The 25,178-nt window shown below is 51.8% G+C and overlaps 8 protein-coding genes across 8 annotated transcripts; 6 read left to right on the plus strand and 2 right to left on the minus strand.

The window, feature by feature from the left end:
- Positions 1–165: 165 nt before the first annotated feature.
- On the minus strand, positions 166–3,475 carry BO86DRAFT_398687 (putative zinc metalloprotease; the record flags this gene model as incomplete). The annotated part of the gene is made up of 3 exons (XM_025673568.1): positions 166–387; positions 460–2,531; positions 2,584–3,475. 3 exons carry the CDS (start codon positions 3,473–3,475, stop codon positions 166–168), a joined length of 3,186 nt encoding a protein of 1,061 aa, XP_025528563.1.
- Positions 3,476–4,181: 706 nt separating this feature from the next.
- Positions 4,182–7,339, plus strand: BO86DRAFT_388512 (uncharacterized protein). Its single transcript, XM_025671874.1, has 4 exons — positions 4,182–4,736; positions 4,819–5,311; positions 5,377–6,391; positions 6,444–7,339. Exons 1-4 carry the CDS (start codon positions 4,575–4,577, stop codon positions 7,267–7,269), a joined length of 2,496 nt encoding a protein of 831 aa, XP_025528564.1. The 5' UTR covers positions 4,182–4,574; the 3' UTR covers positions 7,270–7,339.
- A 146-nt stretch (positions 7,340–7,485) lies between these two features.
- Positions 7,486–9,171, plus strand: BO86DRAFT_360412 (WD repeat WDR12/YTM1 family ribosome biogenesis protein). Its single transcript, XM_025669813.1, has 2 exons — positions 7,486–7,670; positions 7,736–9,171. The coding sequence occupies exons 1-2, from the start codon at positions 7,547–7,549 to the stop codon at positions 9,070–9,072; spliced, it is 1,461 nt and encodes a 486-aa protein (XP_025528565.1). The 5' UTR covers positions 7,486–7,546; the 3' UTR covers positions 9,073–9,171.
- A 152-nt stretch (positions 9,172–9,323) lies between these two features.
- Positions 9,324–10,149, minus strand: BO86DRAFT_388514 (mitochondrial 37S ribosomal protein uS13m). The gene is made up of 4 exons (XM_025671875.1): positions 10,067–10,149; positions 9,954–9,998; positions 9,633–9,899; positions 9,324–9,494 (listed from the first exon to the last, which is right to left on the minus strand). The coding sequence occupies exons 1-4, from the start codon at positions 10,067–10,069 to the stop codon at positions 9,447–9,449; spliced, it is 363 nt and encodes a 120-aa protein (XP_025528566.1). The 5' UTR covers positions 10,070–10,149; the 3' UTR covers positions 9,324–9,446.
- Positions 10,150–10,339: 190 nt separating this feature from the next.
- Positions 10,340–11,962, plus strand: BO86DRAFT_388516 (peptidylprolyl isomerase). The gene is made up of 6 exons (XM_025671876.1): positions 10,340–10,674; positions 10,772–10,849; positions 10,919–10,935; positions 11,000–11,103; positions 11,177–11,321; positions 11,381–11,962. Exons 1-6 carry the CDS (start codon positions 10,567–10,569, stop codon positions 11,565–11,567), a joined length of 639 nt encoding a protein of 212 aa, XP_025528567.1. The 5' UTR covers positions 10,340–10,566; the 3' UTR covers positions 11,568–11,962.
- Positions 11,963–14,431: 2,469 nt separating this feature from the next.
- On the plus strand, positions 14,432–16,894 carry BO86DRAFT_360421 (DEAD/DEAH box helicase; the record flags this gene model as incomplete). The annotated part of the gene is made up of 3 exons (XM_025669814.1): positions 14,432–14,585; positions 14,665–14,916; positions 15,028–16,894. The coding sequence occupies exons 2-3, from the start codon at positions 14,684–14,686 to the stop codon at positions 16,892–16,894; spliced, it is 2,100 nt and encodes a 699-aa protein (XP_025528568.1). The 5' UTR covers positions 14,432–14,585; positions 14,665–14,683.
- A 2,096-nt stretch (positions 16,895–18,990) lies between these two features.
- BO86DRAFT_378503 (putative INO80 chromatin remodeling complex (Ies1)) lies at positions 18,991–21,644 on the plus strand (the record flags this gene model as incomplete). Its single annotated transcript, XM_025670629.1, has 5 exons — positions 18,991–19,414; positions 19,484–20,023; positions 20,079–20,132; positions 20,194–20,238; positions 20,299–21,644. The coding sequence occupies 5 exons, from the start codon at positions 18,991–18,993 to the stop codon at positions 21,642–21,644; spliced, it is 2,409 nt and encodes an 802-aa protein (XP_025528569.1).
- A 1,772-nt stretch (positions 21,645–23,416) lies between these two features.
- Positions 23,417–24,757, plus strand: BO86DRAFT_66488 (INSIG family protein). Its single transcript, XM_025677552.1, has 2 exons — positions 23,417–24,255; positions 24,320–24,757. The coding sequence occupies exons 1-2, from the start codon at positions 23,563–23,565 to the stop codon at positions 24,689–24,691; spliced, it is 1,065 nt and encodes a 354-aa protein (XP_025528570.1). The 5' UTR covers positions 23,417–23,562; the 3' UTR covers positions 24,692–24,757.
- The last annotated feature ends 421 nt before the right edge of the window (positions 24,758–25,178 follow it).

Raw genomic sequence — 25,178 nt, forward strand, 5'->3', positions numbered from 1 at the left:
CTCTGTACGTCTCTCTTCAAGGAGATGTAGCCATGCTCGTTTCAGGGCTTAGCAAGACTGCTTTCTAGTCTGATTTATTGCCGCGTATCGTCTAAGCGTTCAAGGTACTGTAGTATACCGTGTGGTTCTACTTCGGGTTCATAACGTTCACCGAGATGAAAAGGATCACTCTTCATCGTCATCCTCGGAGCCGGATTCTTCCTCCTCGGAGTCCTCGTCTTCGGAGCCGGATTCCGAGTCGTCGTCATCATCGGAATCCTCGTCATCCTCTTCCTCCTCCTCGTCATCGTTGTCATCACCGGTCTTGAGTCCGTAATCGTCTTCGAACTCTTTGAGGGCTTGTACCTTGGGCGTGAAGCCCGAAGCTTGTAGGCCTTCTTTGATTGTCTGGATCGATGAGTTAGCCAGGGCTCATGCCAAGAGTTTGAGCAGGGGGTTTCTGGATTGGGGTTGACATACTTCCTCCATTACAGTAGCGCACGTGATGACGATGTTGGCCGTCGTAGGGTTGAACAAGGGCAGGATGATCTTTCTCAAAGCACCCTTGACCTCATCAACGGTGATGGCTCGCACCCGCTTGAGCATGTTCTCCTTGTAGTCACTGGGCAGACGACGGACCACCTGGCGAATGAAGCTGTCCGATGCGGCATTGGCAATGGTGGCCTGTTCGTTGGCGAAGCTCACCACGATGCTGCTGATCGCACCCTCCATCATCAGGGGATCGAACGCAATGGCACCAGAAAGGTGGTCTTCGACGATCTGCTTGCTGGAGTCGAAGGCCTTGTGGGCATTGGGCGAACGGTACACATCGAAGTTGACGAATCCGGTGTCGATGTTGTAGGCGAAATTCGTGCCGTAGGCCAGACCCTTGCCACGGACGGCAACCCAGAGAGGACCTTCGACGGCGTTCATGTACGCAATCGCGACCAGCAGGGCAGGCAGGTTCGGGTCGTCGTAGGTGTCCAAGCCTCGCGCCGTGGCGTAGGCGAAGGAGGAATCAATGGTCGGCATCGGTACCACATACGACTTGCCGCCGAGTTGCTGACCAGCCTCACTGAGCAAGGGACGTCTGGCTGTGATGGGGCGAAGGGGAGCAACTGCTCCCAGCCGCTCAGCATATGGCTTCCAAGCCGAGACCGGGTTCTGCAGTTTCTCGAGGTCTGCAATGACCACAACCCGCATGTTTTCGAACCGGAAGAGAGCTTGGCGAATCTCCTCCATGCGTGCAACGACGGTTTCCGGCTCGTCAGCCAAATGCTTCTTAATCCGCTTCAGATAGCGGGCCTTGACCAAAGTGCTGCGGGCGCGCACGATAGATTCAGCCGCGTAGTGAACCATGACATGTACTGCCGCCAGCATGTCGTCGCCGCTTCGCTTGGAGTCTGGGACATCGGAGAGAAGGCGTTTGGTGATCGCGCGCAGTCTCTCAACGTCGAAAATCGAGTTCCAAGAAAGCTCCTGAAGCCATGCGACTGCGGTGCTGTACTTCTCCAACTCCACCTGGAAAGAAATCCGCAGCATTTCGGAAGTTCCCAGGCTTCTGGCGCCTTCCATAGAGTAACCAACCGTATCTCTTTCCAATTCAACAACAACCTGTTCAAAATCGATGGTCTTTCCATCACGCTGGATCGGCAGGTTGAAAAACGCTTCCGTGTACACAGAGAGAAGAGGGCGAAGTTGCACTGGAACGGCTGCGGCTGAGATAAGTAGGGAGAGTTGAACGAAGCTGCTTGGGATGTGCTCAAAGTGTATGAACAAGGGCAGGTCAGAGCCATCAGCATCCACTAGGCTCTGAGACTTGTTTTCGGGACGACCCAATTTCAGAGCAGTGCCCGACCGCGCAGTTGTCGTTTCGACGAAATGGATGGATTCAACGCCAGGAATCTGAAACTTCTCCAGCATGTCTTTAGGTATTTCCTTGTCGTTCTCGGCCTTGGCTTTTTCAAGCTTGTCTGCGAGCTTCTTCAAGCCATCCTCGCCCAGCCGCTTCTTCTGTTCCGCAACCCGGGCTTCTTCCTCCTTTTTGAGTGTCTCAGACATTTTCACAGATGGAACACCCAAGATTGTGACGTGATTGGCGTCAGAAATCCATCTCTTGATGAAGCTGCGCCAATCATCCTCGCTCCACTTCTCCAGCACGTCGTACTCCTTCAGGCTCGCGACATCGAGCATGGTGGACCCGTCCCGTTTTCCGAAGAGGAAATCAGAGATCACATACTCAGCGAAGGAGGAAGCTGACGTCTCGGTCGAGAACTTCCAAGTCCGCCGTTGTCGGTCGATGCATTCCCTGAGATATTTCATATCGAGTTCTTTCTCCATTGCATCCCTGAGAACCTCGAAGAAGCGCTGCTCCACCCGAGCAATCTTCTTCGTTTCGACACTAGTCAAAGTGAAACGGATTTCGATACTGGGGTGGTCCTCGGTGGCATAATAGACTGCGCTGGCGAGCTGCTCCTTCTCCACCAAAATGTTGTCTAGCAGCGAAGCAGACGACCCAGCCAGATACAACAGGGCAACGTTGACAGCCCCAGCTATCGATCGTAAGTATCTGGCTTATACACTGGAGAATGAACCTCGACTTACTGTTAACGGGGTCTATGCAATCAGGACCAAGAAACCTGATCTCGATCTCTCCAAAAGACTCGTCTTCTTCCGGAAATTCGACCCTCTGTACGATGGACTTCTCCAACGGAGGTGCCTGCTTAGAATCCACCCAAGGGCGGGTGAAAGGCGCATCTGGGCTAGGGATGACATCTAGAATGGTATCTTCAAACTTGTCCAAAACACTCAGCATGTTCTCATGATCTACCTCACCCGTGATAATCAGACACAGGTTCTTAGGTTGATACATCTCACGATGGAATGCTCGGATACGCTCCGCAGTGAGGACACGAAGCTGCTCCATCATACCACCAGTCTCATAACGGAAACCTACACCTTCAGGGTAAGTCAAGCGTCGGGCAGTCAAGTCGATCAATTCGGCGGAGTTGTTTTGTACTCCTTGCATCTCTGAGTAGACCACACCTGCGTCGTTTCCAGTTCCATCGATGTGGTGGACCTCAGTATAGCACCCTTCATCAGTCAAGGTCGGAGCGATCACATGCTCTAGGTACACAGGTAAGATCTGAGCGAAACCTTCCCAGCCCGCTGTGTCCAGCGTATAAGCCGTGTGGTCAGTGGCAGTCCATGCATTAGTACTAGAGTACACTCGCGTTGCGAGCTTGTCTAGGAATCCTTTATATCTGTAATTCCGCGACCCCATGAAGCACAAGTGCTCCAAGGTGTGGGGAGCTCCTGAGTCGTCATGGATCTCAGTAGCTAGAACAAAATATCCTGTGACCTTAGGACCCTTCTGGTCGATGACCACGACCCTCATGCCCGTCCTCGTTGACTCATACTGAACGAACTCGCTGGGCGAGTAGTCCGGCTTGAACCTCTGGAGGAGCTTGAAGTGACCCTTCTGGCTTGGTGACATCTTGAAAGCCGACCCTGCGAACCTGCGAGGATAAGTTGTGGTCACTCCCCGTATCGAGGAACTAGTGAACTGTCAGCACGCCATAATTGACACCCTTTGTAGTATTACGCCCAACGAGGGTTTTAAAGATAAGATGATAAAAGCTAGCAATGCTCTGGGGTTGAAACATTGTGATTGAGAAGATGGATGCACGCTTTTTTTTTTTTTTTTTTCCCCCCGGAAAATGCTAATCTTGCGATACTTTGTGATTGAAGATATTTGCATAACAGTAACAGCAGTTGACAGGGACCATGGTATTTGGGTTGCTAACCGTACCAACAGGTCTGGTGATAACGACAAGTGGCGGAGGGGCACGTTTTGGGCTCTTTTTTCTTTTTCTTGTCTCAAACTCAAGCGAAGGGTAGCGACATGAACTTACATGGATCGAGAAGAGGTTGCCCGAATCAGGCTCCGTGAGAGAAACAGTAGCGACACGATGGGCTCTGCTTGACAGCAGTGACTCTCAAAAGGAGTTTTCAGAGAAAAGTGTCGTGAGCACTGATGGCTGCTGAGAAAAGGTTGAACTCAAACTGGACTGCAACGGTTCGGAGTGGAGTTTTGGGTCCCGATATCTGATACAGTCGTAGGCCTCGAAGATCAACCATGCCACTGGAGCTGGTAATGGCTATTGGCCTATGACGTGACGACAACACACCTTCAGAAATCACTGCGAAATCGTACGCTCAAGGACCAAGACCCACGAATGAAGAGCGCAGTGAAACGAAGGCTGCATGAATAAGTCGAGTGGGGAGTAAGTACTCCGTACTCCGCAGTTCGAGCTGATCGCAATTGCTCCATCTCCGTCTATCACAGCCAAGGCGGTGAGCGGTGAGGTCACATGGTATTTCTGGTTGTTGATCGATTCAATAGTTCCTATTCCTGTTGCACTTGCTGTTCTTCAACTTGGAACTATTTTCTTATTGCTCGCTCCAGGAAGTCTCACCTGAGATACAAGGCTGGTACCAGTCGGACCAGCATAATAAAGCATCCGCCCTCTAATTTGCGCCATCTCTGCGACGGTTTCCCCGACCTTGTTGGCCCGCGGAGGACACGATACAAGATGCCCGGCAAGATTTTAGAGGAGGGGATCTGTCAATCGGTCCTGACTTTCGTGACTGATGGCACTTATCCTTCCTCAGAAAAGACTATTGCGGCCGAATTGCCTGTCTCTGCTCTGTCTAAGGAATTGGAACTGATCTCCAAAGCTAGAAAGCAAGTTGAGGTGAGTCGATGATTCGAGACACGAGCCCCGCATCATCTAGCCTATCTGAGCCCTGCTGATACCCATCCCAATCGCTCGACAGGCCGAAATAACCTCTCTCAGTCGCGAGAACAATTTCGATGCGGACGGTTGGATCTCTCAAGCGAAACAACTTCATGCAGACATCGAGCGCTCCAGGGTTACTGCCCGAGAGATCGTGAAGCAACATGAGAATACCACTCCCCTGCAGCTGAAGGTGGAGGATGCCGCTGCCAAGGTCGGATTGATTGAGACCGAGATTGCTTTCAATCAGGCGGTGACCAGTGCTCTGGAGGAGGTGCAGGGGCTCTGCCGGCAACTGGAAAATGGTCGGTCAGCACTGGAAGAGGGCCGGATCATGGCCGTAATCGACACGCTAGAGGCAGCTGAGCTTGCAATGAGACAGAATGATCATTTCGCGAACACCAACGTTTTGCACATCTTGTTGGAGAATGTCGCGGGTCTGCGAAAGAAGATCGTCGATGTCATCCTTTCTCAATGGAACGAGCAGCTGAAAATTGAGAGACGGGAAGGGAAGCTAACAGTTCAAAAAGATGGTAATATCCCCTAATACACCTAAATGTTGATCAATCCATTGGATTCATTCTAATTCAAACCGCAGGTGACCGCCTAGAACAAACAATCGCAGCCCTAAACAGAATGGAGATATTCGTCTCTGCGCGAGACAAGTTTGCAAAGGACATAATGATGGCATTCCTAGACCCAGCCTTGATGCGAGGAGTTGATGCTCAAAGCCGCGGGATTCTGATTTCTGAAGCCTCTGTTCAAGTGGAACCGCAAGCATCGAAGACCTCGGTCCCTGAAGTCCTCGGACACATATCCAACCTTCTTGGTTTCTTGCGACAGGCTGTACCCGCCTCTGTTGTCGACTCATTCTCGGACTCGCTTATTCCCTCATTGTCCTCGAAGATGATTAAATCGTGGCTGTCACCCTCTATTCCCATCGAGCTGGGAGGGCTTCAAGACTTCGAGCATACCCTGGATTGTGTCCTAAAATTCACAAGGTCTGTGGAGGATCTAGGCTGGCATGGCCATGAAGAACTCACTTCTTGGGTGAACCAGGCCTCTCGACTCTGGCTTGCCAAGCGGAGGGTTAACTCTCTGGACCAAGTTCGTAAGGTCCTCGCTGCGAGTCAAGGCACCACAAAGCAGGTAGAAAAGGTTGAAGTGGAGGTAGTATCTGAAAAAGATGACACGCTATTGGAGAACGCTCCAGCCGATGATTGGGATGCCAGCTGGGATGACGACAATACAGGTGAAACTGAACGCAAGGGTCCCAAAAGTCAAGACGACGAAGAGGATGTGAGCGCATGGGGGCTCGATGACGATGACACCGAGGAACAAACCCCGAAGTCTCAAGTAGGCGCTCCCGCTGAAGACGACGCTGGTGACGCTTGGGGCTGGGGAGATGACGATGATGAAGACCAGACTGTCGATCAACCACAGCCCGGAAAGTCGCAAGCAAGTCAGTCCGCCAACGGCAAAAGCGCAAGGCAGCCTGCTTCTTCGAGGGAGGTTACTCTGAGGGAAAGATACACTATCACGGATATACCTCATTCCATCGTGGACATCATCAAACAACAGATCGTTGATTCCCAAGCTATAACTCAACCCGAGTAAGTTACTATATGCATTAAAGCAGTCGATTTCCATGCTAATGCATTTCAGACATTCACATTCACGCGTGGTATCATCTGGGACGGGGCTGCTTGCACTCCCAACCTTGATTCTCGCCATGTTCAAAGCCACTGCCTCATCCTTCTATGATCATAAACTGAATGCTGGCCAAATGTATCTCTACAATGATACTCAATATCTTTCTGGCGAAATACGTACCGTCATGGAGGCGCACCAGCTTACACGACTGCAAGCTGACATTGATGCGATGGAGAAGTTTGGTAAACTCGCATATAGCAAAGAGATGCAAACCCAGCGCACCATTGTGACCGATCTTCTCGACGGCGCCCAAGGATTCAGCCAGTGCTCTGAGCAGCCATATCTGAGTGAATGTGAGAATGCGGTCGCTGCCACCGTTGACAGAATCCGGGGTGTCTATGCGGAATGGCAGCCGATCTTATCGCACTCAGCCCTTCTTCAGTCAATCGGATCCTTGGTCTCGACCGTGATCAGCAAGATGATTATCGAGATTGAAGACTTGGGTGACATCTCAGATCCCCAGTCGCAAAGACTTGTGTCTTTCTGCAACCAAGTTTCGAAGTTGGAAGAGCTGTTCATGCCCGAAGCAAAGGACAACACCGAGCGTGTACCCATGACCGCGGTCTATGTGCCAACATGGCTCAAATTCCAATACCTCATCAACATTCTTGAGAGCTCGCTAGCCGATATTAGATTTCTCTGGGTTGAAGGAGAACTACGCCTGGAGTTTTCGCCTGAAGAAGTGATTGATCTGATCGAGGCGCTGTTCGCCGAATCCGAGCATCGGCGGAAAGCGATTGCGGACATCCGACGGGAATCTAGAGGTCAGTGGAGATAAACTTGGGTCAGGGAAGATTTGTGTATATATAAGACCGTGTACAGGAGAAATAAAACCACGTTTCGATTTGGTCTTTGTTTGTGTAGTACTACTGAGTATATTGTTTGTTATCGGCATGAAGGCGGTCGCGGGGAATCTCCGCGCTTTGCACATCTGGCCGCATCGCCCGCCGTATTTTTTCTTCTCCCTCGGCGGAGTTTTCTCAACGGCGACGAAGTGCGCCTCTGACCACAGTCTCATATTATACCCTATCTTCTCTGGTAAATCAGTCTCAAATATGAACGGGACACAAGAATCTTCGTCTGCTGCGAGTGCGCAGAGACAGGTGCGTGTGCAGCTTGTCAGCAAACAGGAAGACATTGCGCTTCCTGAGAATACCGGCCCTATCTTGGTTCCTACTGGTGAGATTACCTGCTAGGCCATTGATGCGCTAGCCTCGCAATACTGATACTCCTATGATTCGCAGGTCTGCGCAGATATGCACTCTCGACGCTAGTTAACAACCTGCTGGGAAACGACAAGCCGGTACCTTTCGAGTTCCTGATCAACGGAGCATTCCTCCGCACTTCCATCGATGAATATTTGACGGCCAATGGCATTTCCGCTGAAACGACTCTGGAGATCGAATATATCAGGGCCTTGATTCCCCCACTTCACATCGCTTCTTTTGAGCATGATGATTGGGTCAGCGCCGTGGACGTGCTTTCTGCGACATCATCTGCTGCCTCTTGGGCATCGTCATCGATCCCTCAAGGCCAAGAAAGAATCCTCTCCGCTAGCTACGATGGCTTGCTTCGGGTGTGGAATATGTCTTCTCAGATAGTTGCGACCTCCCCGTCTGCTGTGGAAGGTGGACACAGCGCATCCATCAAGGCTGCCAAATTCTTGTCTCCAAACTCGATCGTCTCCGCCGGTCTGGATCGCACTGTGCATCTGTGGAAGTACACTGAGAGCGAAGATGGGTTCTCTGGAAAGATTGCTCCTCAGCTTGAGCTGTACGGTCACAAGTCCGGCATCAACTCATTGGCCGTGCATGCGCCTTCGAACCGCATCCTAACCGCCTCTTCCGACCACGCTGTTGGTTTCTGGTCCGCTAAGAAATCAGACGCCCCGGCCGCACCGGAGAGTCTACTGCCCTCTGCCGCCTCCAGAACCTCCAAGAGAAGAAAGTTGAACTCCTCCGTCAGCACTCCTCAGCGCGGACCCTTGGCTCTGCTCTCCTCCCATACCGCTCCAGTATCGGCCGCCATTTTCGATGCCAAAGACTCAACCGTCGGTTACTCAACTTCTTGGGATCATACTCTTCGCACGTGGGATCTGGTCACTGCAGCGCTTGTCGACACTCGGTCAACGTCCCACTCGCTTCTCTCCCTCGAGCATCTCCCCGAGCACCACCTCCTGGCAACAGGAACTTCCGCCCGCCACATCACTCTCATTGACCCCCGTGTCTCGGCGACAACTATCTCTGCCATGACGCTCCGCGGCCACACGAACGCTGTGGTCTCCTTGTCTCGCGATCCCCACAGCAGCTACGGCCTTATCAGCGGTAGTCACGATGGTACATGCCGCATCTGGGATATCCGCGCCACCAAGACAGACAAGGAGGGTGTCGTTGGAGAGAGCGTCTACTCGATCACCCGGAAGAGCCTCGAGGAGGCGGGCAAAGCCGACGCCAAGCGCGTGGGTGGCGAAGGAGTCAAGGTCTTTGGCGTGTGCTGGGATCGTTCCGTCGGCATTGTCAGTGCCGGTGAGGACAAGAGGATCCAGATCAATCGGGGAGAAGGTGTTCTGTCTTCCGCGTGAAGCAAGTATTGCACATATGGTTCTGGCGTTCTTTCATTTGTAGGATGAAAAAGTTTGGTATTTGGCTTCTATCGGAGGAGTCCACTTGTATGAGTTGGCATATCTTTTTAGCAATACACCACTAATTGCTTCTTCGGAACACAAATTATCCTGCGCTCAATGCTTAGATCCGCAGTTCGTAATCAGACATTTTCGTTTTGTCTACATGTGATACATGCCATCGAATATTGAGGATGGGATGGGGGGGGGGGGGGGGTTCTAGTGAAAAATATACAGGGTACAGCAAGAAAGAAAAAAATGATAACGCCAATCCATGCCCTCACGATAAAAGAGCCAAGCGCAAGACTCGCCAATCGAAACAGAAACCCATCGCCTCAACCAAGTCGTCTCTCGATACGGTTGAATTTGACAGCGTTCTTGATCTATTGGAGGGACCCGATGTTAGCGGATAGTCCTACGGCGAACAGGCATACTCCCCTGGAAACAGAGTCGAAGCCCGCAAATACACCCTTCCCATGAAGAAGAAGAAGGTCATTAGTGACAGAAAGGAATCCACCCACCTGGTTTCGAGTGTTTTGTCCCCGGACGGGCAACCCCAGCGCATGGCGACGACCACGGTAGGTACCGGTTTCCTTCAACCGTTTGATATTCTCGAGGACTTTTCTCCGGAGGTCGTTCTCGATCTTCATGTCGGACAGGGCGGCCGTGATATCAAGGACCTGCTTGTTGCCCAGTTCGCCGACCTTGCATGTCGGGTGGATGTGGAAGCGGGCGAGCAGGCGCGAGGAGGTGTTGTTGCCGATGCCGAAGAACGACTCGAGGGATTTCTGGGTTGCGGTCAGAGGGGGGGAGGGATGACTCGATTAATGCAGGTTGCTTGCCTTGACGAGGTTCCGCTCGGGGAAGTTGACGCCTAGGATGAAGACCTGATCGAGATTTGTTAGCGGGGTGCGGAGCTCAATCGGCAGACACGGGTTCAAATTCATAGATTTACCATCTTGTCTAGTACAAAAATCTTTGGGCTTTAGGAAAAAGAACTGGCGATGGGAGCTCGATATCTCGTTGCTTGCTCTGCCGGGGCTCTCTCAACTGCCCGCCGCGATGATTGAGCGCGGGAGAAAATCCGCCGGTAACAACGTTTCTCCGGGCCAAATGACGGTAAGTTTCAAGATGCTGTGACGCTTTGCCGGATGATGTTCGTCCCTAATGCTAAACAGAATGTATGAATACCGGTACTATGCTTATCGGCAAACCGCAAATTACACATTCCTACCACCACTAGCACTGCGCTTTCGGAACCTTGAATTTCATGCATCTTACTGGATCAGGAATGATGGGCTTGGCACCTCCGCAGTAGGGCCAGTAAGTAATGCAAGCTGGCCTCGATGCGGTCCAATTGCTTCTCTCCTCATTGTCTGCAATTGCCCCCTTCATCTTACCCCCCAGACAATTGCATTCGAGGTTCAGTGTTTTTGAAGTCATTCTTCAGCAACCATGAACTTCAGAAACCTTTTCCTGTCCTTCTTCTTGGTCCTGGCGGTCGGGTTCGCCCTCGTACACGCCGAAGAGGCTAAGCCTCGGGGCCCGAAGATTACCAGTAAGGTATGAGATGCGAGCTCTGAGCTTGAGCGCTTGCCCTCAAGCATGCTGGATTACCCCGGATTCTAGGACAATTCGTGCTGACGGATGCTTGATGCAGGTGTACTTCGATATTGAGCATGGCGATAAGCCCTTGGGCAGAGTTGTCCTTGGTCTGTATGGCAAGACTGTTCCCAAGGTATGTGGATATTTACCACGCAGCTCTGTTTGTAGCCGGACTCAGTGCTAACTCAAACCCCTATCCTAGACCGCTGAGAACTTCCGGTATGAATCTCTGAGCCTTGGTCCAGCTGGAATTTTGATCACCACTGACATTGCTCACTTCCAGGGCTCTCGCTACCGGTGAGAAGGGCTTCGGTTATGAGGGTTCTACTTTCCACCGTGTCATCAAGGACTTCATGATTCAGGGTGGTGACTTCACTCGTGGTGATGGTCAGTAGTCATTCCCTGTCATTCTTGACTGCGTGCGGTGAGTCCAATGCTGATTGTGGACGAAAACAATTAGGTACCGGAGGCAAGTCCATCTATGGCGAGAAGTTCGAGGATGAGAACTTCAAGATTAGGCACACTCGCAAGGGTCTTCTGAGCATGGCCAATGCCGGCAAGGACACCAACGGATCTCAGTTCTTCATCACCACTGTCCCCACTCCGTGAGTTTGCACCCTTTCTCCATAATAGCGTAGCCGCTTGCTGATTCTCCCCGAAACAGTTGGCTCGATGGCCGCCACGTTGTCTTCGGCGAGGTGCTCGAGGGTTACGAATTCGTCGCCCAGATTGAGAACGTGCCCAAGGGCCGCGGCGACAAGCCCGTGGAGACGGTCAAGATCGTGAAGAGCGGCGAGCTGCCGGTGGAGGAGAAGGCTGAAGAGAAAGGTAGCAGCCACGAGGAGTTGTAGACTGGCCCTCCTGCAGTCTGCGCTTGCTTCTAGAAGAGTAAAGTCTGCGATGTGCTGATACCTGCTGTGTAAAGAAGAAATGATCTCGGAGATCCCGTCGCAACCTTCGGCAACTCCTGTGGCTCCTCCGGTTGCCTCCCTCATCACTTCTGACAGCTACCCTTATATTTACCCGAAAATTGCGGCCCTCGCTCTTGTCGTTGGCCTGCTGCTGATCTTGATCAAGCGCAGCACTCCAGGACAGCGCGAGAAGGCTGAGAGAAGTGTTGTTTAGAATCGAAGACGGAAGCTCCGCCATGCAGCAACGGATTCGTACTCCATAGCTTACTCTAATCATTCAAGGAACTAGTGCAACCATAATTCGTTCTCTCTGTGTTCGATAACTTATAGATCCCGCTATCTAAGAGCTTGTGATCCTTGATGCATACGCAGCCATTCGGCCGCCCTTACTCACCGGTCTTCTTGTACGTAACACATTTCAGCCCTGCAAGTATAGACTGCCATCAAGTCTTGCCAAGTTATCACGAAGAAGTCGGTCAAAATCTCAAGAGGACCATCCAACTTTAGACCAGGCAGTCGGGCATATGAGGGGGACCCTTGCTTTATCTTGACCCGTCCTTTATGGGTTGAACCTATGACAATTTTGGCGAAACCCGTAAGTATTACGATGCATTCCCATCCTGGCCAGCAGAGTTCACTACTTTTGAAAGCAGCACTGCAGCGACGTGGAAAGGCTCGCTGTATAATCTCCGTACCACGTCGTGCAGCCCAGGATCATGCCATGAGCCTCCGTCAAGGTATGGTACCAGCTCTGGGCATGATTCAAGCGATAGCCGCGCCTTTTTACTTGCCTCTGCAGCGCAAAAAATGGTGTTTGTCGCTGTACGGGAAACAAGCGCACACGAGCCTTAATATTTCAATTGGAGCGGTGACCATACAACTACAGTACTCATCCAAGGACTCTGCTACAAGCACATTTGATCCCTCATCCGATTAGTTATTAATAGCCTCACCGATATCACATCTTGCCTTGGACACCGTACTAAATACTTCGATAGTTCCGACCAGGAGCTGTCTGTCTTGTACCCTTATGCACGATGAGGGCAAACCCTTAGCAGCCAGCCACTATATAGACTCGCTCTGAAGAGAGCGAATAAGTGATTGGATATATCCGACTTTTTTTTTTAACTAAGCTGCTAGGTGCCAGAGTGTGACGATGTTGCCATCACGTTGTCCAAGGCAAGGGACAAATGGATGAAAGACATACAACCACCCTGTGGGGATACAGAACTTCCAAGATGCAATTACATTGTCCATCCTATACTGAAGTGATGGTACGACTGAAGGTGTGAGTCATGAGCAGCAAGCCATCTTCGAGTACTTTCTCAACCATTCTCGAAGAAATACATTGTACACACGCGTATACTCAGTGTAGGTAAGTATAGGTACTGAACACATCTGTCGAGCGATGAAGCGGCAAGGAGGCGACTTGGGTCTGACGACTAAGCAGATACGTCACGGGAGATTATTGCTCGCGGTAATCCTCCGTACCCGTAACGCTGGGAACATCTTTTGGCTTCCCGTCTCTGCCTGAGGCGTCATCATTAAGGCTTCGCCGCCGCCGTCGCCCCAAGATTTTTTTTCGCCCCCTTCAGATTGGCCCATTCATTAGGAGTCCAGGATGATGTATTGCAAGATATCCTCGGGTGCATTTGACTTACTCAATAAAATGGACTCAAGAGGAACTCATAGAATATTCAGAAAATCATCGGATTGTTTATGTTCTTGCGTAGCCTGAGTAATACGACTCGAATGTAATTAGGTCAAAATGATATCTGAATGAAAGAGATAGACAAACAGCCAACACCAGCGCAAACTATCCGTACTGAGTACTCCGTACTAACTAACGCTGTGCAGTGTTTGGACTTTGAACTGGGGTCCAGCCCAGAGGCTAACTTATCATCGGCAGCACAGCCAAAACAGTGGAAAACAAGTTGGAACCCTCCCGCCGCCACCGTGTCCGTGTTTGGCTGGCGTCTGGTACGAGTTTTTCTTCTTTTTTTCTTTTTTTCTTCCTTTTTCTTTTTCTTTTCTTTTTTTTTTTTCTTACATGGCTGTATTGCTGTTCGCCTTTCCCCCTTCGCTTCGTTAAAATTTACACGTTAAACCTTTTTCCCCCTTCTGGGTCCAGTCGATTCCCCCAATAAGCAAGCCAACCCGTTCAATGCTAACCGCTGAACAGCCTTGAAGATTCTTACTTGGTAGACAGAAAAAGTGACAAGAGAGGAAGAATGGTCGAGGGTGGCTGTTTACCTACACACACACACACACCTGATAATTGTCCAGTAGTTACATGCAGCAAATGTGAAAAGAAGTAGTAAAGCAGTGAACATCTGATGGTTTTTAATCAATGAATTTGTAGTCATCCTTTCTTTGCCTCTTTTCAAATCTCTTCCCACAAAAAAAACTCTCTTCTTCTTCCTTCTTTAACTACTTCTTCAAACCAAAAAAAATACCACCCACATCCCCCCCCCTCTCTCCCTCCGCTGCTAAAATCCAAATCTGGTTTCAATTTTTTCCCTCCTCCTCTCCTCTCCTCTCTCTTACTCCTCCCCCCCCCTCCCAACATATCTCCACACCGTATCCTCACCAACTCTCCTACCACCTCTCTTCCACCTTTTTTCCTTCTTCCTTTTTTTTTGCTACACCGTAATAGAGGTTTAGATCTGGGAGATCGCCTTGTTTTGCACTTCTCAAATTCTCCCTCAAGGTCTCTCTTTACTCCTTTCTTTCGTCTTTTGACACTGTGTCACTTGCTGTCTTATTCGGTCTCTTGTGTATTGCCACTCAGTAGAGACACGGAATTTTTTTTATCTGACGTCCTCATTCCTTTCGTCCTGTTGTTATACAGAAAAGAAAAGGAATCCTACATCGGACGCGATTCTAGACAGCAACCTGTAATCGCTGCATCTCTTGATATCTTCGCCAAACACAAAAAGCATTGAGATTTTTCCTCTTGTACGTCTTACACACCCCGGCCTACGATTGCGCCACAACTGCAAAACAATTCACTTACGTTTTTATCTGTCTCATTCAGTCCGTGAAACACCGCAAATATGGCCGACGGTTTGAAGATGGGAAACCTTTCCCTTAACGAGTCTCAGCATGCGCCCGCTGCTCCCGCCAACACGGGTCGCGCTGCCTACATCCCTCCTCACCTTCGTGGACGCCCGATGGGTGCGAACATGGACGGCGCTCCGGCTCCGGCTCCGGCTCCTGCTGCTGCTGCTGCCGCCGCCGCCGCCGCTCCTCCTCCTGGTCCCGCTGCTAACAACTCCTGGGGTAACAGGTATGTGATATCTCCCACCTCCCAAAATTCCACTTGTTCTCGGTGGCACGAAATAGGTTGCCTCCTCAGAACTGTCCACAGCGGCTGACTTGGTATGCTTTGACACGACAGAGGAGGCCCTCGTGGTGGAAACTGGGCTAACGCTAACGCTCCTGACTTCAGCCCTCGCGGTCCTTCCAATGGTAACCCTAACTGGACATCCCAAGACGGTCAACGCCGGCCTTTTAACCCAGATGCTTACGGAAACCCAGGACATGGAGGCTCCTATGGCGGTAGCTCCGGTGGCTCTGCCCGCGGCTCCGGAGATGGCCAGTGGCGCGACGGCAAGCACATCCCCGGCCCAGCCAACCCCCGCTTGGAGCGTGAACTGTTCGGTGTTCCCAACGATCCCACCAAGCAGAACACCGGTATCAACTTCGCCAACTACGATGACATCCCCGTGGAGGCCTCCGGCCACGACGTTCCCGAGCCTGTCAACACCTTCACGAACCCTCCTTTGGATGACCACCTGATTGCCAACATCAAGCTGGCCTACTACCAGACCCCTACTCCCGTCCAGAAGTACTCCATCCCCATCGTCATGAACGGCCGCGACTTGATGGCTTGCGCTCAGACTGGTTCCGGAAAGACTGGTGGTTTCCTCTTCCCTATCCTGTCTCAGGCTTTCCAGCACGGTCCCTCTGCGGCTCCCGCCCAGGCCTCCGGTCAGTTCAGCTATGGCCGTCAGCGTAAGGCTTACCCCACTTCCCTCATCCTGGCTCCTACCCGTGAGCTTGTCTCCCAGATTTTCGATGAAGCCCGCAAGTTCGCCTACCGTTCTTGGGTCCGCCCTTGCGTTGTCTACGGTGGTGCCGACATCGGTTCTCAGCTCCGTCAGATCGAGCGTGGCTGTGATCTGCTCGTGGCCACCCCCGGTCGTCTGGTCGATCTGATTGAGCGTGGCCGTATCTCCCTTGTCAACATCAAGTACCTCATTCTTGATGAGGCTGATCGCATGCTGGACATGGGTTTCGAGCCCCAGATTCGCCGTATCGTCGAGGGCGAGGATATGCCTCACGTCAACGATCGTCAGACTCTGATGTTTTCTGCCACCTTCCCCCGTGACATCCAGATGCTGGCCCGTGATTTCCTGAAGGACTACGTCTTCTTGTCCGTTGGTCGTGTTGGTTCCACCTCCGAGAACATCACCCAGAAGGTCGAATACGTTGAGGACCACGACAAGCGCTCCGTCCTGCTCGATATCCTCCACACCCACGGCACCAGCGGTCTCACTCTGATTTTCGTTGAGACCAAGCGCATGGCCGATTCTTTGTCCGATTTCCTGCTCAACCAGCGCTTCCCCGCCACTGCTATCCACGGTGACCGCACCCAGCGTGAGCGTGAGCGTGCCCTGGAGATGTTCCGCTCCGGCCGTTGCCCCATCCTTGTTGCTACTGCCGTTGCTGCTCGTGGTCTTGATATTCCCAACGTCACCCACGTTATCAACTACGATCTGCCCACCGACATTGACGACTATGTTCACCGTATCGGTCGTACTGGTCGTGCCGGTAACACTGGTATCGCCACTGCCTTCTTCAACCGTGGCAACCGTGGTGTCGTCCGTGACCTCATCGATCTGCTCAAGGAAGCTCACCAGGAGGTTCCCTCCTTCCTTGAGAGCATTGCTCGTGAGGGCAGCGGATACGGTGGCCGTGGCGGTCGCGGCGGTCGCGGCCGTGGTACCAACGCTACCCGTGACATGCGTCGCATGGGCGGCGGTGGCGGTATGGGCGGCGGCGGCGGCTCTTTCGGTGGTAGCGGTGGCAGCTACGGTGCCCCTGGCGGTGGCTACGGCGGTGGTGGCAGCTTCGGCGGTCCTCCCTCCTATGGCGGCGGCGGTGGTGGTGGCGGCTACGGCGGCTACAGCGGCGGCGGCGGTGGCGGTGGTGGTAGCTACGGAAACCCTTCGGGCCCTACTGGACCTTCGTCCTGGTGGTAAATCCGAAGTTGTGATTTCTGACGAGGCCGTCGGGTCTGATTGGCTCCTTTCATCTCTTCTTTGTCTGTCCCCATAACGGACACGATCAGAACGAGTCCCGAGTCTACTTTTTACTCTCTTCCTCTCTCCCTCTCTCTTCTTCTCGGGCCGGCTTTGTCATGACTGCCACGACTTCCATCTAGACATTTTTTCCCTTCCCTCTCTTACATGTGACTGTCTGATGTCTTTTTTTCTCGTTTGATGTCCCGGTGTTTTCATTCATCCATTTACTTTATCTACTGCAGAGCATCTTTTTATTTTCCTTGTTTTTAGACATGGGTTTTCGATGCGGTCCGATCTCCTCTCGCTGCTCCTGGTTATGACATTTTTCTTAATCGAGAGCATTTGGGTCGGGCATGGATGTCATAGAATGCGTTTGTGTTTCTCCTGTGACCGCTTCCATCAAGATACCCTTTTTGTTCTCGGGCGGCCCTGTGGAGATCTGCTTGAAAAGACGCGTGCCGAGCGGGTGTGCCGGCTTTTCGTGCTCTGAAAAGTGCTTTTATGAGTTGTTCCCTGCTTGGTGCTAATCAACTGCATCGACCGTGTCTCGCAACATAGATTTTTTTTCAGTTTCGGTATCTCATGGCGGATTTCCATATTCCATTTCTTTCCTTCCATCACTGTGACTTGCTATTTGCCTCTGTTTCTTTTCCTGGCTGGGTGATTTCCTTCAGTCTGGAATGGTCTGTCCCGGGTTGCGCAACTGGTCTTGTGCCATGGATTTGAGCCAGAGCTTTTTCTCGAAAGCCTGTTCCTCGTTTTTCCTTCCGCGGGCACTGGTGCCTCGGTTATTGCATATCTGGGAATGGTGGTTTACTGGTAACACAGACAGATGGGGCCGATAGAGGTGGTATCTCTCTGATCTGCTTTTTGCATTGTGTATGGCGTTGGCTTGAGCTACTGTGTGCACCAAATGATTCTCTGCACCGGGGTCCGTGGAGGCTGACACTGAATGGGATCTCTCTGTTTCTGTTTTCATATCTCGGATCCGTGGAGGATACGCTGCTTTAGACGGCGCTACTTTGTGGGGTGTTCATGGTCTCTCAGGTCGGTAGCAATTCGAGGCCAACTCACTTGTTGATGTGTCTCATAAACCGAAAGCTACTAGCTATTTACTCGCTCGTTGCCTGAACAAAAAAAAGTTTGAGTCATATTCATCTGCCTTGGGCTCTTTTCTAAGCTTGTATTGTAGTGTGTTCATCTTGCGTAAACAAGGAACAGTTAGGTGTTATGGCTATTTTCAGAGTCGCTGGGATTCAGCTGATAACATAACACTCTTGGTAGATGTATGGTTTCCAGCCGGAGAGTTTTTCTCCTAATATTTGATCTAGAATTCAGGACACCCTTAAAATATCTGGGACTTGATAACATCAGACAGATAGAAATATGGGGAATCACCGTCGCAGCATGCATGTCTGACTATATACACAGTAGGGAGCCGGGATGGGGCAGGCCCTTCTCACCATTCATATTGAACAATCGATCCGACACTAATAGTCTAATTATCCCGATACTGTTCTCTGGTATTGTTACTTGCTGCTAGTAACCTGTGATAATTAGCATAATTTCAGTGAATAGAGTGAATCATTAGTCAGACCCGCGTCCTGTACCGGCCGGGGGAGTGAATTGAGCCCCCAATCAATTAAGAATAAGATCACCATCGCGGATCACGTTCCCACGGCATCCTCACCCCAGCTTCCTTTTCTTTTTCTCATCTCACTCACTCACTTCCTCAAAATTCCTCCTGTTACTGTCGCCTATCACCCTTCCTTCTTGATTTACGCCTTTCCATCTACCTCTCTTTCTCTAACACAATCCCTTTCGGCTGCTTTGCATGTTATAAGCCCTTCATCGAGTCCTTCCTTGATCGTCCGCGGCCGTCACTTATCGATCGGTCGTCCCATCCAACCCATCGCTCTCGACTCCTTGCTTTTGCGTCATCTGCTGTCCACGGGGGTAACATAGGAAACCAAATCCACATCGATCAATCACAAAAACGCATCATCCATTGCACGAACATAGCTTTACCGGTCCCGTCACTTCCCAATACGAAGATGGCGGAGGTCGAGAGCAGCGTCGCGGACGAGTCGTTGGCGCAGTCCGAGGCCCCCGACGAACAGCAGACCCATAACATGACGGTCGGCATTCGGCGACAAGCCAATGGTACGATCGGCTCAGTTTATTCGGGCAACAAAATCCGGCACCTGAAGAAGGAGGATGGAATTCCTCTATGGCGCAAGGACATCCAGTACCAATTTCTCAAGCTTGTCTTCGAGGATACAACCCCGGTCTTCACCCGCTGGCCTGACGGGGAGAAAGGTCTGGACTTTGCCGACATCTACATCGATGCTATGGCGAGAAGCAGCAAGACGAGTAAGATCTTGAAGGATAAATTGCAGAGTGATAAGAAGGCGGCCATCAGCATGGCCATGGTTTGCCTGTTGGTCAATTTTGGACGCATGAACACCACGCTCAATTGTATGTTTATGCTTACTACTCTCGTGCGCTACATGTTCACATGGATAATGACGCTGACATGTTTCCTAGTTTTCCCCGAGATGCGTGCTCAGCTGCGGACTTATCACTCCATTCCTTCACTGCAAGCGACACAGGACCCCAATGCCTACAAACAGCTGCAGGACGCGCCTCGTCTCAAGTCGATTCTCAAAGGCGCATCCGAAGACGTTGACCAGCCCAACACGCTTGACAGAATCAAACGTCAGCCAAAACCCCGCACTAACCCCGTCAATCTGATCTTTGTCCTGGCCCAATATGCCCCGAAGGTGTCGGAGATGCACTTCTTCCCTCCCCGTGACTTCTTTGACTTGGTCATGAGAGGTACACTCAGCAGTCGGAGCAGAGCCAAAGCTTTCCTGTGGTTGATGTGGTGGTATCTAGAAAGTGACTTCTCCGCACAGGCGGCACTTGACAATCCCTTCGGCCCCGGTCTGGACGGTGAAGGCACCGGAGGTTTGCCTATCAAGGTTCCTCAGTTTGAGAGTCTTACCGAAGAACAGGCAAACGAGGAGAATGTGGATACCCAATCCGAACTCGACTACGGTGAAGCCAAGCGCTTGGAACGTAAACGTGAGTGTGCATATCTTGCCTTGAGTAACACGAGAATACTAACACCGGTCTATAGGTATCCTCGAAGACGATGAGCCACTACCCAGAGTGCCTAAGCGCTCTAAGAAAGGTATCCAGCACGCTCCCGTCTTCCTTCTTTCCGAACGCCAATTCACTAACCAACATGCCAGGCCTGCCTGACTTCCTCGACGACGAAGCATCAGGAGATCTGTCTGGTAAGCACTTCAATCCATCGATGTCCTTATCTCGTCTCACTAATCATCCACGCTATCTAGGTCGCGGTGATGGTCGCTTGTCCACCATGTCCACCCCTCTGCATCCATCCACCAAGCGTCATCCACTAGACGATGAGGACGACTATCAAACACCCGGACAGTCTGCACGCTCCCGGTCCAAGAGGCCCAAAAGAGAGTCTTCTCTCAACCGTTCTCTTGGTCAGCAGCGTCTCATCTTAAGAACCAAGATGGAAAACACACCTGACGCTGCTTCTCCAGCTCCTCCAGGCTCGGGCCACCCGATCTTGAACCGATTTGTTACCGAAACCACCCAGCCCACCTCCGCCCGTCGGCCACGACCTCTTACTCAACACCAGCTGGCTGTCGAGCAGAACCGTCGACAGCGGATTGAATACATTCTAGCTAAGCGCAAGAGCGAGGCGTACCGCGTGTTGCGTGCGAAACGGGAAAGCGAGATACCTATTGTCCGCTATGGTCGCCGTCTTTCGAATCTCCCGGAAGGCTATGACACAGATGAAGAAGAGAAGGCCTGGGGCAAGGGTGGATTGGTGCCGAAGCCCGACGAGGAAGAAGACTTCGGTGAAAGTGCTAGTTACTTCTTGTCTGTGATCCGCAAGGCCGCCAGACGCTTGGATCGATGGGATTACGATGATGCCAATGGCCCTAAGCGTGATCGCAAGGCAGAACGCGAGGAGCGCCAGAAAGCGAGGGAGATGAGGCTTGCTATGGACAACTCGGGTGACCTTGCTGGGCGCATTCCATCATCCGCTCGTAGTCGCGCCCGTGCTGCTCGCAATGCCAAGCGCAAGCTCGCCAATGCGGCTGCCAGTACCCCATCCGCCAAGGAGCCAGGCGCTGCCAGCTCCTCACGGTCCAAAGCTAACCGCAATCGGTCCCAGCGCGATGCCGAAGGCGCAGCAGCGGCTACCCCAGACGCAACCAAGGATGGTCTGGAGGCACCTGGCCGTGACCATGAACTCTCTCCAGTGCCTGGCTCGACCCACCTGGGCGATGATGATGAAGGTGAGGAAGGACTAGACGACATTGACCGTGAACTTCTCGGCGAGGGGAGCGGAGATGATGACGGCGCTCCGACACCAGCGGCTCGCACGTCTCGACCGGCAGAACCAGGCTACGAGGATAGCTTTATGGAGGGAGGCGATGCAGATGAGGACGCGGAAGGTCTCTCATCTGATGACAATGACGACGAGGAAGTTGATGACGAGGATCTCGATGAAGGAGAAGCGGAGGGGGACGCTGACGAGAATTCTTCCACGCTCGAAGGCGGCAATGGGTATGCTGCCAGCGAGACCTCTTCGGTAGCCGGCGCGGAGGGCGACACAGTTCTAGCTGATGATAAAGACGAGACTATGACCGATATCTGATCATTTCTCTCCGGGATTTGATGAGGTTTTGAGCTTTCCAAGCACTGACCTCCATCCAATTACTTCGGGTGTGCATTTGTCGTGATTGAAGCTTATCTGGTGCATATTTGACCCTTTCTCTTTACCTGCTCCATCAAGCCTGAGTCCTTCCTTTCGCTTTTTATCCCTTGTGTCTTGTTTTACAGTGTACGATTATCCCCCAACCGGTTATCTATGTTTCTACTTCAATTCCACTTCAATTCCACTTCAATTCCACATGTATTTCCCTTTGAGTTTCCCTGTCACAAATTCTACATACCCTAGTCGGGATTGGTTGAAGCTTCTGAAATGATGTACGTAGGTCAAGGAAGCATTCTTAAAAAGCATGCGCTCGTTGTCGGAGTTGCCCCCGGACGTAGCGTGACCCGGGGGATGCAGGTATACTGCGGGGAAAGAGGTGGGGTCAACCTTCTCTTCCCTCTTCGCCCCCGGTGGAATCTGTCCAGTACCGTAGAAAGTCAGAATGGCCTCGGACTTGGGGGTTGTTGCATGGAGCTATTTCAGCAACACCTGCACCCTGACGACATCGGCACGAGCGCACATTGACACATGTTACGGGGTTGTAGGCGGGACGCAAGGAGGCAGGAGACCCTAGCGAGGTTCAAGGTTGGGTTCTGTGCCTGACAGTTTCAAGGAGCACACCGATCAATATGTTGTGTCTCCGATGTAGGATGCTTGACTGTGTGCCTGATGGTAAGTAAGGATGATTACCGAGGACGAGTCTCTGGTTATTCTGCATTTTGCATTGCGCTTGCATTGGGATTGGTGAGTTACTGGGAGATATCGGGTTTTGGGTGTTGTTGTTGTTGTTGTTGTTGTTGTTGTTTGGGAAGATGACCTCCTTCATTAGGATGAGAGCGAGCAGGCATGAGTAAGTGAGTGAGACAGTCAGACAATTTGCATGTGATTGCGGGTGGCTCCCCCTCTGTCGGGGCGGTGGATTTGGTGGATTCGGTGGGTTTTCCTCCTTGTGTCTTTCCTTCCACTCCCAACATTCCTGAGCTCCTCTGAGTTTGGGTAAGGTGAGCTTTTGCTTGTTTGCTTCCCGATTGATTCACAGTGGTAGGTACAGTAACTTACTTACCTCTTACTTACCTCTTACTTTCTACCTCCTACCCAACTTATCTATTTTATTTACTTCGCTCGCCGTGAGTCTTTGAGTCTCAGTCTATTCTTCCCTTTCCTAGAATATCCCCACATTTTGTCAATTGCTGCTGTTCTTTGAAGTGTTTTTTAAAAGCATAAAGATCCTTACACTCAGCCTCTGTTCTCTTGCCCTTCGTTCTGCCGATCCACTGCAGATCCTGCACCCTATTTCCACCACCTCACCAGCCCACACCCACCCACCAGTCGTCCACGCTCACCCACGGTCACACTGCTCGTAGCCTCGTACCGCTTCTGCTCCACCGAGGCGTTGAAACTAGCTGCTGAAGTTAGTCTTCAGTGACCCAATCGGTTTGTGGTTCAATTTCTCCTCTCTCTATCCTCTCGCATTCCTTCCATCCCCTCCATATCTGGCCACTGTCTGTGTGTTTGCAGCATTTAGCACGCTCTGGCCCTCTCTTTTCTCCTCTCCGATCCTCTGCCGCTCGTCTTCCACACCCCCCACCCCAAAGCACACAACGTTGGCTGACACGATCGTCATATAAACCCCAGAGCGCAATTCGGCCTGTCCAGACTGCCACTTATTCGGACTTTTTAAAAGCCACTGGAGCGCCAGCTTGACGTCCTTGAATAGAGCTCCGTCCACAACCTTTCACGACATTGAACGAGAAAAGGATCCCCTGCTGTTCCTTGGTTTGCCCTATTGTGCAGATCACCATCCATTGCATCTTTCAGTTCTCATTCAATTCGAGGTACCACAACATCCTCGCCTGTCATGTCTGATGAACCCACGATCCTCCGGCCGCGTCCGCGGCGCGTGTTCGACCTCACCCCCGAAGAGCCCTCCTCCCCTGCCGAGCCAGCCAACCCGGACCTGTTGAATCCTCGCGAAGGCGGTTCGACGAATGTTAGCCGCAACGTATCGATCATGAACCTGACCTCGCCAACTCTTGTCGGGATCTATTCTCCGACCGCCTTTGAAGGCACGCGCGACGAATCTTCGCCTTGGGGCACGGAAGCTCATACCCCCGAAGCTCTGAACGCCGGCATTCGGCCAGTCATCCAAGGGCCAGCACCGGGGAAGCTGCAGCGAACGCGGTCACGCCTCAGTCAGGGACTCTTCCGCGGGGTCATCCTACCCCAGGCGCTGAAGAGCGCCTTTCTGCTTGGCTTTGGTGTGGTGTACGGAATCATTACGATCCACCTGCACGAGAACCATTGGATCACGCCGGTGAAGCTGGAGAACGTCCATTACTACGGATCATGGCAATATCTGGCATTCTGGGGCGTTGCGGGAGTCATTCTGGGCAACGTACTCCCGTGGTTTGACCAGTTTTCGGACGACTTGCTCAACGACGGCAAGCAGGCTGCTTCTTCGGCGAGTGACGAGGAAACTGCCGAACGCACACTGTCGTGGGTTGCGGCGGTCCGCAGCGTCGGGGCCTTTGTCGGAATCGCATTTGCTATGGTAAGTCGTGCCATCCCAGGCTTACATGAAGCATCGGATATCTAACTTTCCTTGTGATCTTCAGCGTCGACTACCATGGGAATCTACGACCCAAGCTTCGGTAACCCTCGCACTTGTGAACCCTGTCTTGTGGTATCTCATCGACCGCACTCGGACAGGGTTCGTCTTGTCGACTGTGGTTGGTTTGGCTGGAATGGGCGTTGTGTTGGGCGTCAACCCCGATCTGGTGCCATCCTCTCTGGAGCCCTCTAGCCCCGCCCTCCTGTTGGCCAACGTCACGGGGCGAGACTTCGGTTTGGACATTGGGATGACACAGGAAAGCATTGCTGTGCGGACATGGATTGCCAGTGTTTTGTTCTGCGCCAGCGTTTGCTTCGGAAACATTGGCCGGCAATTGGCCATTGGCAATTCCGGCAGAGAGTCGCTCAAGAAGTGAGCGATTTGATGAGACATTGCTGCTTTTTCTTCTTTACAATATGTGATCATCACTAGTAATGCCTTCGTATACACACCCTCTTGTCTCATTTCCATGCTTTGGGCTTTTGCCCTTCTCAACATGCATTCTCATTATGCCCCATCCGGACATGATGGTCTGCTACTAGATAGAAATGATACCATGAGCATGAGATCTGCCAGACCACACCAGCAGAAGTGAGAAATATCTATAAGTTGTTTGTTCTTTTGCTTTATCATTTGGGTATTACAACGCGACTCAGCATCAAGAGGCGCGGAAAGGATTGTAGAATCAATCATTGCAATCCCTACTATGGAGTTCAAGCAGGCACTGCACCCAAGATCGACACTCTGCTAAAGAGCAGTTTGTCTCCATTCTGTTTGACGATTTCCGTACTTCATAGGTTATACAAGTATATCCTCGTAGGAACGCTTTTTTTAAGAATGTTGTTTTAATGCGTTGTTCATGT

This window comes from Aspergillus japonicus (genome assembly GCF_003184785.1).
Source record: "Aspergillus japonicus CBS 114.51 unplaced genomic scaffold BO86scaffold_18, whole genome shotgun sequence".
NCBI classification, from domain to species: Eukaryota; Fungi; Ascomycota; class Eurotiomycetes; order Eurotiales; family Aspergillaceae; genus Aspergillus; species Aspergillus japonicus.